The sequence below is a fragment of the Hermetia illucens genome, chromosome 4, assembly GCF_905115235.1.
Source record: "Hermetia illucens chromosome 4, iHerIll2.2.curated.20191125, whole genome shotgun sequence".
Lineage (NCBI taxonomy): Eukaryota > Metazoa > Arthropoda > Insecta > Diptera > Stratiomyidae > Hermetia > Hermetia illucens.
The window spans coordinates 36,068,555-36,080,107 of NC_051852.1; the positions used below are offsets into that span (position 1 = coordinate 36,068,555).

At 41.7% G+C, this 11,553-nt stretch overlaps 2 protein-coding genes across 2 annotated transcripts; both read left to right on the plus strand.

The window, feature by feature from the left end:
- Positions 1-1,040: 1,040 nt before the first annotated feature.
- On the plus strand, positions 1,041-2,747 carry LOC119655298 (histone H1-like). Its single transcript, XM_038061123.1, has one exon. The coding sequence runs from the start codon at positions 2,071-2,073 to the stop codon at positions 2,692-2,694; it is 624 nt and encodes a 207-aa protein (XP_037917051.1). The 5' UTR covers positions 1,041-2,070; the 3' UTR covers positions 2,695-2,747.
- A 5,485-nt stretch (positions 2,748-8,232) lies between these two features.
- Positions 8,233-9,031, plus strand: LOC119655384 (histone H1-like). Its single transcript, XM_038061255.1, has one exon. It carries the CDS (start codon positions 8,270-8,272, stop codon positions 8,891-8,893), a length of 624 nt encoding a protein of 207 aa, XP_037917183.1. The 5' UTR covers positions 8,233-8,269; the 3' UTR covers positions 8,894-9,031.
- The last annotated feature ends 2,522 nt before the right edge of the window (positions 9,032-11,553 follow it).

Here is an 11,553-nt window from a genome sequence, read left to right on the forward strand (position 1 = left end):
ATTTTTAAATCCGGTTCGACCCACCCATCGGTATAGACACGTTAATTTTGTACCAATGGCACGTGAGGGATCAAAGCGCTCAAAGGGCCCCCACATTTCCGAGCCTGGTTAGCACAGAGGCGTGCAAGAACGTGTCAACCGAGCACTTTGATGAAGCTTCAGTATTTGCGGGCGGACCTTTACGGTCAATTTCGCCAACTTTCTAGGTTTCTGGGATAGCTCTTTCCTCTAGGTCATCTTCGACCACTCAGGATGGTCGTTTGATCATCTTATTTCCCCTATGTTCGTTAAAAACGCTTATTTACTTTTCCAAGAGCGTGAAGATGCCGCACGATCGAAGCTTGTGAAATGTCCAGTCTAGTGGACAATCTACAAGTGCTGGCGGATGGTTTTGTTGCAATGGCTTCTCGGATTGCTTCAAAATTCACAGTTGAAGGTCAGCCTGAACGTGTCTTGTCTCCGAGGTCAGTGTCGCCGTCGCTGAACTTTCTGAACCAGGTTCGCATAGTACGATCCGAGACCACGTTCTCACCTTCGCTTCGCATAACTTTTTTGATGCTGCCGCTGCATGAAGCCTTGCTTTCAGTAATGGCGAAAAAAGATTTGAATTGCAGATTTGTTCATTATTTTTCAATGAATTAAAAAAATCAACGATCAATTATGAATATTACTGTACACTATGATGGAGCAGTTCAAGACCTTTACAATAGTATATAACAGATGAATATCTTTTGTTTAGTAAAAAACAATGAGACAAAAAGACGTAACAAAGTGGAAAAAATTTTGGTTCACCCCTGTAGTACCATAGAACCGGGATGACCCTTCATATGCTGCAGGGAATTCCTGTCTATTCTCAGCCCGATTATTTGCGGTTAGCTCCATTGTGGGAGTTATACCGCGCTCCTTGTGAGCTATAAACCGACAAGCCGGCTCCTTTTGCTATCGAAGTTACCAGAGAAACTGTTGTTATTTAAGCTACAGGATCACTTTTCCGAAAAAAATATTCCCTTCATCAATTCGGGTTCAAGATAAAATATCGAATTAACGATCAAGCTCATCGATTGGCGAACTTATTGTGACCAAGCAAGGATTAGTTAGAAGTGGTAATTCCTAGTTTTTTTAAAAGCCTTAGCTCTGGTCACCTTTGGCTCTCCACGTAAAATAAAGTTGCAATTTAGACAAAGCAAAACAAAGTAAACAAAACAATATGTTACCATGAAATATGTCAGTCGAGGATTATTATAAATTATTCAATTTATAATTGCATTTAATCAATTTGTTAACTTTTCAACAATTATCAAATGCAACATTGCACATGCAGTAAATAATTGGATCATTCAATATGAGAAGAATGTGTCCGACATTTCCATAGAAGTTAATTTGCAAATTTCGTATTCGTATTTTGTATCTATAACGAGAATAAACTTATTTGAGTGATAAATAAATCTTGTGCTAAACATGTAAATATTTTTAGAAGATTTTGGTAGTTTGAAACGTCTAAATAAAAAAATAATTCATACCGAAAGAAACCAAATGCCAGCAATAGCTTTGCGAAAACGTTAGGAACCCTCTATGTTTGGAATGGATTTACGTGGTAAAGTAAGTTACATAAAGTTTCCATTTTCCGTGAAGCGTAAAGCCGATATATTAAAATATTGCTTGAATACCAACATTTCACTGCTATTTTTATAATTATTCAATAAAACATTTAAAAACTTCGGACTTAAATTAAGGACAGCATTGAAGTAGAGCTACAGTTTGAAATACCTGATAATCATGAATAGTGAGTTATTTGAATTGCCATAAAATAAATGGAGAAATTTCTCTCAAATCTAATTTTAGTGGATTAAGTAATATTAGGACAGGAGATAATTGTTAAATGTTAAAAACTTTTGAGTAACTCCAATAATTATTCAATAATTTGATGAAATGAAAATCTAAATGTCGACTACCGCTCTTCGCGGTTCTCATGAGTTGATGCTCTTTTGGTAGTTTTGGTTATCAGACATTGTCAAACTGTGAAGTTTGTGTTTACATTTTGAGAGTTTATCCAGCATTCGAACATTCGGTATGGCAGAAGAATCAGCACCAGTCGCCGCTGCAGCCGCAGCCAGCCCGAAGAAAGGAAAGAAAGCAGCAGGTGGACCGAAGAAACCCAAGTCAAAACCAACTCATCCCCCAACTTCTTCGATGGTGAACGCCGCTATCAAGTCTTTGAAAGAACGTGGAGGTTCATCCCTTCCTGCCATCAAGAAATACTTGGCAGCCAACTACAAAGTTGATGTCACCAAATTGGCTCCTTTCATCAAGAAGTATGTGAAGAGCGCTGTTGCCTCTGGAAAATTGGTGCAAACCAAGGGAAGTGGTGCCTCAGGTTCATTCAAACTCCCAGCTAAGGAGAAGACGGAAAAGGCGGCTAAACCGAAGAAGGCAGCAGCAAAGAAACCTAAAACCGCTGCTAAACCCAAAAAGGCGGGAGAAAAGAAAGCAGCTAAACCGAAGAAACCTGCAGCAGCGAAAAAGGCAGCATCAGGTGCCGCTAAAGCAGCAAAGAAATCTGGAACTGTAAAGGCCAAGGCACCAAAGGAGAAGAAAGCGAAAGCCCCAAAAGTAGCTAAAAAGGCACCAAAACCAAAGAAGGCATCTGGAGCAACAAAGAAAGCGGCTCCCAAAAAGACAGCCGCCAAGAAGTAGAGTTGATTTCTATTTCATTGAGGATTCTTCACAAACCACAACAGTCCTTTTCAGGGCTACCATAAATTTTTACAAAGAGTAAAATTCCATAATCGCTTTGATTACATTGTTGTGAACAAGCAAATTCAGGTCCTATTTGCCCGGGCGGTATTTCCCACGCTTTGTGCCCTCGCAGTAGAGCGTGTGCCAGGTGATGCCTTTCGAGGCCGATGTAGACCGCTTTTCTCGTTACACACGCTCCTAAATCTATTGCAGATAGCACGAGTTCCCAACTGATAAAAAAAAGCAAAACAAAATAGATTAAATTCTGTAAAATGGCTGACTACGAGTTACGAATACCTCGTTGATACGTCCACAACCAACCACAATGTCTTACCAGCCTCGGAACCTGCCCCTTGTCTTTATGCAAATATATACTAATGACAATGGACTACGGATTATCCAACAAGTGGTGTTGCACGAAATGGTTGTTGGAATTACCTAGTTTACGCTAAAGCAGCAAAGAAATGCGGAAGTGTAAAATCCAAGGCACCAAAGGAGAAGCTCCAAAAGTAGCTAAAAGGCAGCTGAAGCGACAAAGAAAGCGGCTCCCAAATAGGCAGCAGCCAAGAAGTAAATTGTCGATCTCTATTTGAGTGGGAATTCCTCACAAAACCCAAAAGTCCTTTTCAGGACCTACCATACCACTTTACAAAGAATAAAATTCCATATCCGCTTTGATTACATTGTGAGCAGGGAAATTCGAGCCCTATTTGCCCGGGCGGTCATTTCGACGCCGTTGTTCCCCTGCAGGCAGATGCCGTAGGTAATTCCTAAATCTACAGATCGCACACAATGGCAAAGAAAAATGCAAACGAAAATGAATTAAATTTTGTAAAATTACTTAACTACATTCCCCTATTCTCTCTATATTCTAGGAATAAATATTAAAAACTGGACCATTCACTCTACTTAAATTTCATTGAATTCTCCTTTGCAAGCATGGCTCCTTCTTATTTTTATAAACCATTTATTTACTCAGTGATTAACGTTGAATACAGAGCATTTTTTTCTTATTTCTAGGAAAAATGGTTCTTATCTATCTTTAAATTATTTATTAAAAAAGGGTGGCTATTTCAAATGTTTGGCCTGCCCAACGTTCTCTACCTGACTTTTTATGGTGTATTTACTTTACACATTGATCTTGTCAATTTTTGTCTAATGCTTATATCTAATGTTTAAAACAGCTCTTACAATTCTGCACTTAACCTCTATCCACCCCTATCAGGCAAGGAGTGTTAAAGAGGGAGACAATGGCAGTTTTAATTCTGTGCTCACAATTTGGAAAGGCCTTAAGAATGTGGCCAATGGGGTGGAGTTACCCTCCAGATAAAGTTGGCTCATGAGTAGATAGGGATGATTCTCCGTTCTTTCGAATAATCTTTCTATCAGGTTGAGAGTGAACTCTTGAAGAGGTTTGACTTTTGCTCGGCTGTAAACTTCGGCGTTGCGGCCGCATTTCTTTGTTTTCCAATTGTACCACAAACCGGCGTAGTGTCTTAAAATTCTGCGCTCGAAGGACTCACATTTCTTCATAGCTCTGATCGAGCAAGTGATCCATGTAGGGGCTCCGTAACAAAGAATGGGTCTTATAAGGAGTTTAGATAGAGTCAGCTTAGTTTCAGTGCAAAATCTTACTTTTTACGAAGAAAAGAGTAGATACTACTTAATGCACCGTGTGCTTTGGTGAAAGCAAGCTTAATGGGGGATCCAATCTTAAGTGTTCATGAAATAGCATTCCCAAGTATTTCATTTTTTGCGAACTGTTCATTACAGTATTCCCGATGCGTAGTTTTAAGCGTTTAGCTTTTCTGTGGATAGATCTAGATCCCAAGTATCTGGATTTTCTCCGAAGAAAGATGGCCTGTGTTTTTGCCTCATTGATTTTTTTGCCCCAGCTCTGGTAGGACATGCAGAGATCTGATAAATACTTCTCTATAGGATTAGCTGCCTTATCGGGTCGGAGACGCGACGAGAAGATGAACATGTCGTCAGTAAACTGTAACAGTTCTGTATCGCTCTCTGGGATTGGAGCGTGGGCCGTGAAAACCTTACAGAGTGTAGGTCCTGAAATGGATCCTAGCGGTACTCCGAAAGTGGCCGGTAAGAGATCGGAATAGTCATTTCTTACGCTGATGTAAAAATGCCTATCTTCTAAGAAACTTATTATAAGTCTGATCACCGGGATAGGGAATTCAAGATTGATTAATTTGAAAATGAGTCCGTTAACCCACACGATATCAAAAGCCTTTTCAAGATCTAACGCACACACTATTGTGGGTTTGTTGTTGACGTTAAGTCTGCTGCTCACTGTGCCGTGAAGGTAGCTTATTGTTGAGTCCCGTGCCTGGCCCGGAACCCAAACTGGTGGTTCGGAATAATGGTTTTCTGATCGCAGTGTTGGACTAACCCCGTTGTTAATGTTTTCTGGAAAAACTTGCTCTAGTTAGAAAGGAGAGAGACGGGCCTGAAGTTTTGTGGTTCATGAGAGCCGCCTTTTTTTGTTAATGGCAATTACCTTCACTACTTTCAAAGTAGTGGGAAAATAACCATTATTGATGAAGTTGTTGAAGACTCTAAGAAGAAACTTCATGGATGCCCTGGGGAGGTTTTTAATGAGGATATTTGCTGTCATCTGGCACGGTTGATGTTTTGCCATTGAGATTTTTGTGATAGCTGCTAAGTGTCATAAGCTCAAAACGATTTAAGGTTCCTTGATTTGCAGGATAAGTTGGAGGCGGAGAAGGTGGTCAATTCAAGTGAATGCTCATGAAGGAAGTCTTTGATTACCGAGTCTACAATGGAAGTGTCCGCGAGTACTTGAGCCTTCCTAGCGTCGCTGCAGATGTTTTTGATGTTCTTGGTGAGAACGAATTTTCTAGATCTGTTACGACCTGTCAACTAATTTATGTGTCCAAACATATTAGGTCTGGGCTTCATATTTGCTAGCTTGCGGGTGAGTTATGTGTTACGGAATAGTTCCACCATTTGACGGATTAATGTGCTAAGGCAGTTAATCCGAGAAATGAACTCTTTATATTCGATGTTAGTTCTGTTGCCATTTTTATGGAAGTTTCGCTTGAGATTTCTGCGCCAAATCTGCCTGACTTTCAGATGTTTTATTATTTCGTGCCGCAGTTTATTAAACTGAATCTCATCGACGTTGTGGAGCTTTATGTTTCTGGGTGTTGCAGAGTTGATGACATCAGTAACGAAGGAGATGGTCTCATCGGTTTCTGTGTCCGTTAGATCTTGAGAGATCGTGATTTTTTTTTTCAGGTTGTGCTGTGGTGCTAATTCTGCCTTGAACTTATCCCAGCTAGTGTGGGCGAAGGATCTAATTTTGTTGGGTACTTGATTCTGCAGTTGAGAGCTGAAGGAAAGTTTGAGCTCAACTACAAGGTAATATGAGTGCAGCTTCTGCGGACATTAGGAAATAGTCAGGTAAAGATTGACTTGTAGGCCTTGTGGGTGTGTCGGGCAAGATAATCTCAAGCTGGTTCAATGTGCCTCGGTTGTGGATCCATTTTTCGAGGGTAACCCCATTTCGACTTTTCACCAAATCACCCCAGAAAGTGCGCCTCGAGCCGAAGTCGTCAACAAAAATTAGATACTTAGGTCGTGACTGGAGATCGCTCAGGATTTGTAAGTCTTGGCCCAGTTGCTCAGATCGTGAGTTGCATTTGATATAGACTGCAACTATTAAGACGCGTCTACTGTCGGTGGTTTTAACTAAAGCTGCTGCCGCGGAACAGGTTTGCAGGTTTCTGATGGTAACTTCCTTAAATTCATAGTTTTTTTGACTACCAGGGCGGTACAGCAGTTGGTGTCGTTCCGGATAATGTTATAATCGGTAAAATTTACATTGTGCCTGCCTGTGTCTCTGAAGAACAGTAGAAGTTCGCTTTCTGAGAATCTACCAACTCTTGTGCGGTGTCACGTTGGGCGTGTGAGACCAAGGACGCGGAGTTAAATGTGATAATTTTTCACTCCACAGACTCATTATCAGTTGGATAGCAGCAAATTGTCGCTGTTCGTTAGTTTCGGCCAAAGCGAGCGTTTCGACCAAATTTCTGAAGGTCAGCTAGTTCTAGGAAGAGTATTCCTGGCTGTTTGAGCATAAGATATGCTTGGTTGAGCCAAGCTTTGTGACATCTGAGTTACCACCTGTTTGGCTCTCATAAAATCAATTTTTCGTTGCTATGCCAGCTTCCCTTCTGGCTACCATGTCCTTTTATGCCGGGCATCCGCGGTAGTTGATGGGATGTCCGATCTGGCCGCCATTGCAGCAGGTTGTTGCGTCTGCCGCGGGTCTTTGGCATTCCCCCTCGATATGGGTTTTTGTGCGCTTCACGCACCACAATAGAGCAATTGAGGATCGCGCGAAGTTTCGGCAGTTGTAGCACTGCACTTCCTGGATGGGCTTGATTTTCTCAAGCGAAATATTTTGGTGGAGTATATTCTCCACCTTGAATGCTTTATTGAGCTCTTGAGGGGGCTCGAAGGTAACCATGAACAGCCTCGATTGCGACTTCAGCGGGAGAGTTGGGTTCTAGCTATGGAGAAGCTTATCGGCTCGGGTGATCAGGTCTGACACCATTTTGACCTTCAAGTGCAGATACTCTCCATTGAGCTCTTGCGTTACGTCGGCGGGTCTGTCTCTCTCTCGATACCGAGGATTACTAAGGACTGACTCTTCGCAGAACACAAACGAGCAAAGGACACATTTGCATTTAATCAATTTGTCACCATTTCAACAATTATCAAATGCAACATTGCACATGCAGCAAATAGTTGGGTCATTCAACATGAGAAGAATGTGTCGGACGTTTCCATAGAAGTTAAATTGCAAATTTCGTATTCGTATCTTTTATCTATGGGAATAAACTTAGTTGATTGATAAATATATCTCGTGCTAAACATGTAAATATTTTTAGATGATTTTGGTAGTTTGAAACGTCTAAATCAAAAAATAATTCATACCGAAAGTAATCGAATGCCAGCTATAGCTTTGGAAAAACGATAGGGACCCTATATGTTTGGAGTGGATTTACGTGGTAAAGTAAGTCACATAAACTTCCCATTTTCCGTGAAGTATATAGTTGACATATTAAAATATTGATTGAATATCAACATTTTTCTGCTATTTTTATAATTATTCAATAAATCTCTTAAAAACTTCGGACTGCAACTAGGGAAAGCATAGGTGCAGAGTTGGGGTTTGAAATATCTCGCAATCATGAATAGAAAATTACTTGAATTACCCTGAAATCTATGGAGAAATTTCTCTCAAATTCAATTTTAGTAGATAAAATAATATCAGGGCAGAAGATAATTATTAAATGATAAAAACTTTCAAGTAACTCCAACTATTATTCATTAAATATCTGAAATGAAAACCAAAATGTTGACTGCCCTTCTTCCCGGTTCTCATGAGTTGATGCGCCTTTGGTAGATTTCCGTTATCAGACATTGTCAAACTGCTAAGTTTGTGTTTACATTTTGAGGATTTATCTAGTATTCCAACCTATTCGCTATGGCAGAAGGATCAGCACCAGTCGCCGCCCCAGCCGCAGCCAGCCCGAAGAAAGGAAAGAAAGCAGCAGGTGGACCGAAGAAACCGAAGTCAAAGCCAACTCATCCCCCAACTTCTTCAATGGTGAACGCCGCTATCAAGTCTCTGAAGGAACGTGGAGGCTCATCGCTACCTGCCATCAAAAAATACTTGGCAGCCAACTACAAAGTTGATGTCCAGAAACTGGCTCCTTTCATCAAGAAGTACCTGAAGAGCGCTGTTACTTCTGGAAAATTGGTGCAAACTAAGGGAAGTGGTGCCTCAGGTTCATTCAAACTCCCAGCTAAGGAGAAGACTGAAAAGGCGGCTAAACCAAAGAAGGCAGCAGCAAAGAAACCTAAAGCTGCCGCTAAACCAAAGAAGACTGGAGAAAAGAAAGCTGTTAAACCCAAGAAGCCTGCAGCAGCCAAAAAGGCAGCATCTGGTGCCGCTAAAGCAGCAAAGAAATCCGGAAGTGTAAAATCCAAGGCACCAAAGGAGAAGAAGGCGAAAGCCCCAAAGGTAGCTAAAAAGGCACCAAAACCTAAGAAGGCAGCAGGAGCAACAAAGAAAGCAGCTCCCAAAAAGACAGCAGCCAAGAAGTAAATTGAGAATAGAGTCGATCTCTATTTAAGCGAGGATTCCTCACAAAACCCAAAAGTCCTTTTCAGGGCTGCCATACATTTTCACAAAGAGTAAAATTCCATATCTGCAGAAGCAAATTCGAGCCCTGCTTGCCTGGACGGTAATTTTCAAATTCCTCTGTTCCCCTGCGGACACGCAACGACTATCAAATGATAAGTTGGAGACCGTAAGCCGCTTCTTCTAAATCTGCGGCAGATCGCTGAACGCAAGCTGACAACTGAGGGAAGAAGAGCAAGCGAAAGTTGATTTAATAACATTCTGTAAAAACCACTTTTTTCTGGGGAAGTGTTCAATATTATGGGTGATCGATTTCGATGCACTGTAGAGGTGATCTCACTAGACCTGTGGATTGGCGTGACCGAACGCGGCTACGGATCTCTAATTCTAGCACAGCAACGAAGAAGTAAGTTGCTCTCCAGGCAGTACGGTTCGTTATTAAGTGGATGGCGGCCTCAGGACTACTCTATCCCGAAATAAAAATTTTGGGTATCTAACCTAGAACCAACCAAAGTTACAGATCTGACGGCTTTCATGAAAATATCCTTGTCAAGAGATAAAGGAGCGAGGTAGCCTCTAGTGAAACTGCCAAGCCAATGCTTACTCTATTTTAGCAATTGCGGTTGAAAGCTGTTCTTTTATGTCCCCCATTGATGAGTAAGGATCCTAGGTAGACGAATTTGTCTATCCCCTCGAAATTATATTTGTTCATTGTGATTCTCTCTCGTCGGGGTAGCTTTTCGCGCTTGGGTTATGGATTTAGTTTTCGACTTATTGACCCGGAGTCCTACTTCTGCTAACTCCGAGTCACGAATAGTTTCTTGATGCGCCCATCACCATTTTACAAGCAGCGTACATTTGGTGTCCACTGAGTTCTTAATCCAGACGATGCACTACCAGGCTAAAGAACAGGGGGTTGAGACTACATCCTTATTTGGGTCCTAATGCATTGAAAAACCTCGTGTTAGTTGATTTTGAATTTTATTTCCATTGTTACCTGATTATTTCTTCTTGTGACTTCACCAAATGAAAGATTTACAGTGGATAAGGATTAGGTCCAAGTGGTAATTCCTAGTTTTTTTTTAGAAGCTCTAGCTCTGGTCATTTGTGGTTTTCTTTATGCAAATATATACCAATGACAGCGGACTGCGTATTATCCAACAAGCAGTGCTGCACGACATGGTTGTTGGAAGTACCTGGTTTTGCACGGAAAGTGGTCCACGAAGCCAATATAGACTCAAACCACTATCCCGTTGGTATGGTGGTCTGAGCTCGAATAATAATAATTGTTGGCGAATGAAGAGAATGAAGTCTGTTGGAGCACTTTATTCAAGACCGTAACGGTACACTACAGTACACCGTAAGATCTAGGCTCGCCCGAGATTATTACCCTGATTTGACTCAGGTCCTTCCGGACGATAGCCCAGCGTTCTAACACAAATAATATGATAATACCATTCAGAATCCCCTCTTTCAATCAGATGAAAGTGAACATGAAGTCATCCATAACACCTATAAGGGAGAAATGAATGCCCCAATAACTGCAGCTAGCAGAGGCCCTGGAAATGAAGTATCAACAAACGATTAAACCAAATGATCAGTTGCCAAAAAGGTCAGGACAAAAAGGGAAATCTGATTTCTGTACCGATGGGTTGAGCAGTTTGATGACCAATGTACCAGGCCAGATAAAATCAGCGGGATCATTCTTGAGGCCATTCAACATCAACAACACTCTACTCTAACGGGGATGCCCTATCTGCCTTCTCTCTAACTTGACCCTGGAAAAAGTGATTCATGATGCAGACGCAAATGCGAGAGGCACCATCCTCTTTAAGTCCATTCAATTACTGGCCTATGCTGACGATATCGGCATCATGGGGAGAACCACTCGACACGTACAAACTGCCTTCATTCAGATCGAGCAGGCGGCAATTGGTGCGAGATCTTGGACTGCACATCAATGAAAGCAAGACAAAACATATGGTGGCAACGTCATCACCGAAAATCAACCAACCAACAACATCAAGCTGCACTTCTCCCATCTAAAGTCGAAAATCACAACCGATTACAGCTATGACGATGAAATCCGCGCACGGTTGTTGGCAGCCAACAAAAACTATTTCAACTTACAAAAACTGCTCCGCTCGAAACCATAGGGCCAAACATCTTACTGTACAAGACAATGATCTTGCCACTCCTCATGTATTCCTTGGAGACTTGGGTTCTTAGCAAAAAAAAACTGCGAATACTTGGCCGGGTTCGAGAGAAGAGTCCTCCAAAGAATTTTTGGTAGATTTTTGGACAGATTTTGGGGATATCAAATTGGTGGCCTCGGCGCAAAACCGCGATGTCTGGAGTTCCTTACGTTGCGTTGTTGCGCCGTTGATGATGATGAAAAGTCGATGGAGCCAGGGGCGGTCGCATCAACAGAACCACGCCACACTACTGGCAACAGTTTTAGTACTCATAAAAGCACCATTCTTCACTGTCGGGGTGGTGTCAGCTCTGGGATTTGGAACGAATTCATAGAAGCTTGTATAGACCAGCCTATCGTGGAAATGATCCCCTGTATCTTTTAGCGGATGAGGCGTATTATTTCTTCCAGAGAAGGGGAGTGAATTCGT

What these genes read in the sequence shown, in the direction of transcription:
- LOC119655298 (XM_038061123.1), top strand. Translation starts at nt 2,071, where the DNA reads ATGGCAGAAGAATCAGCACCAGTCGCCGCTGCAGCCGCAGCCAGCCCG.
- LOC119655384 (XM_038061255.1), top strand. Translation starts at nt 8,270, where the DNA reads ATGGCAGAAGGATCAGCACCAGTCGCCGCCCCAGCCGCAGCCAGCCCG.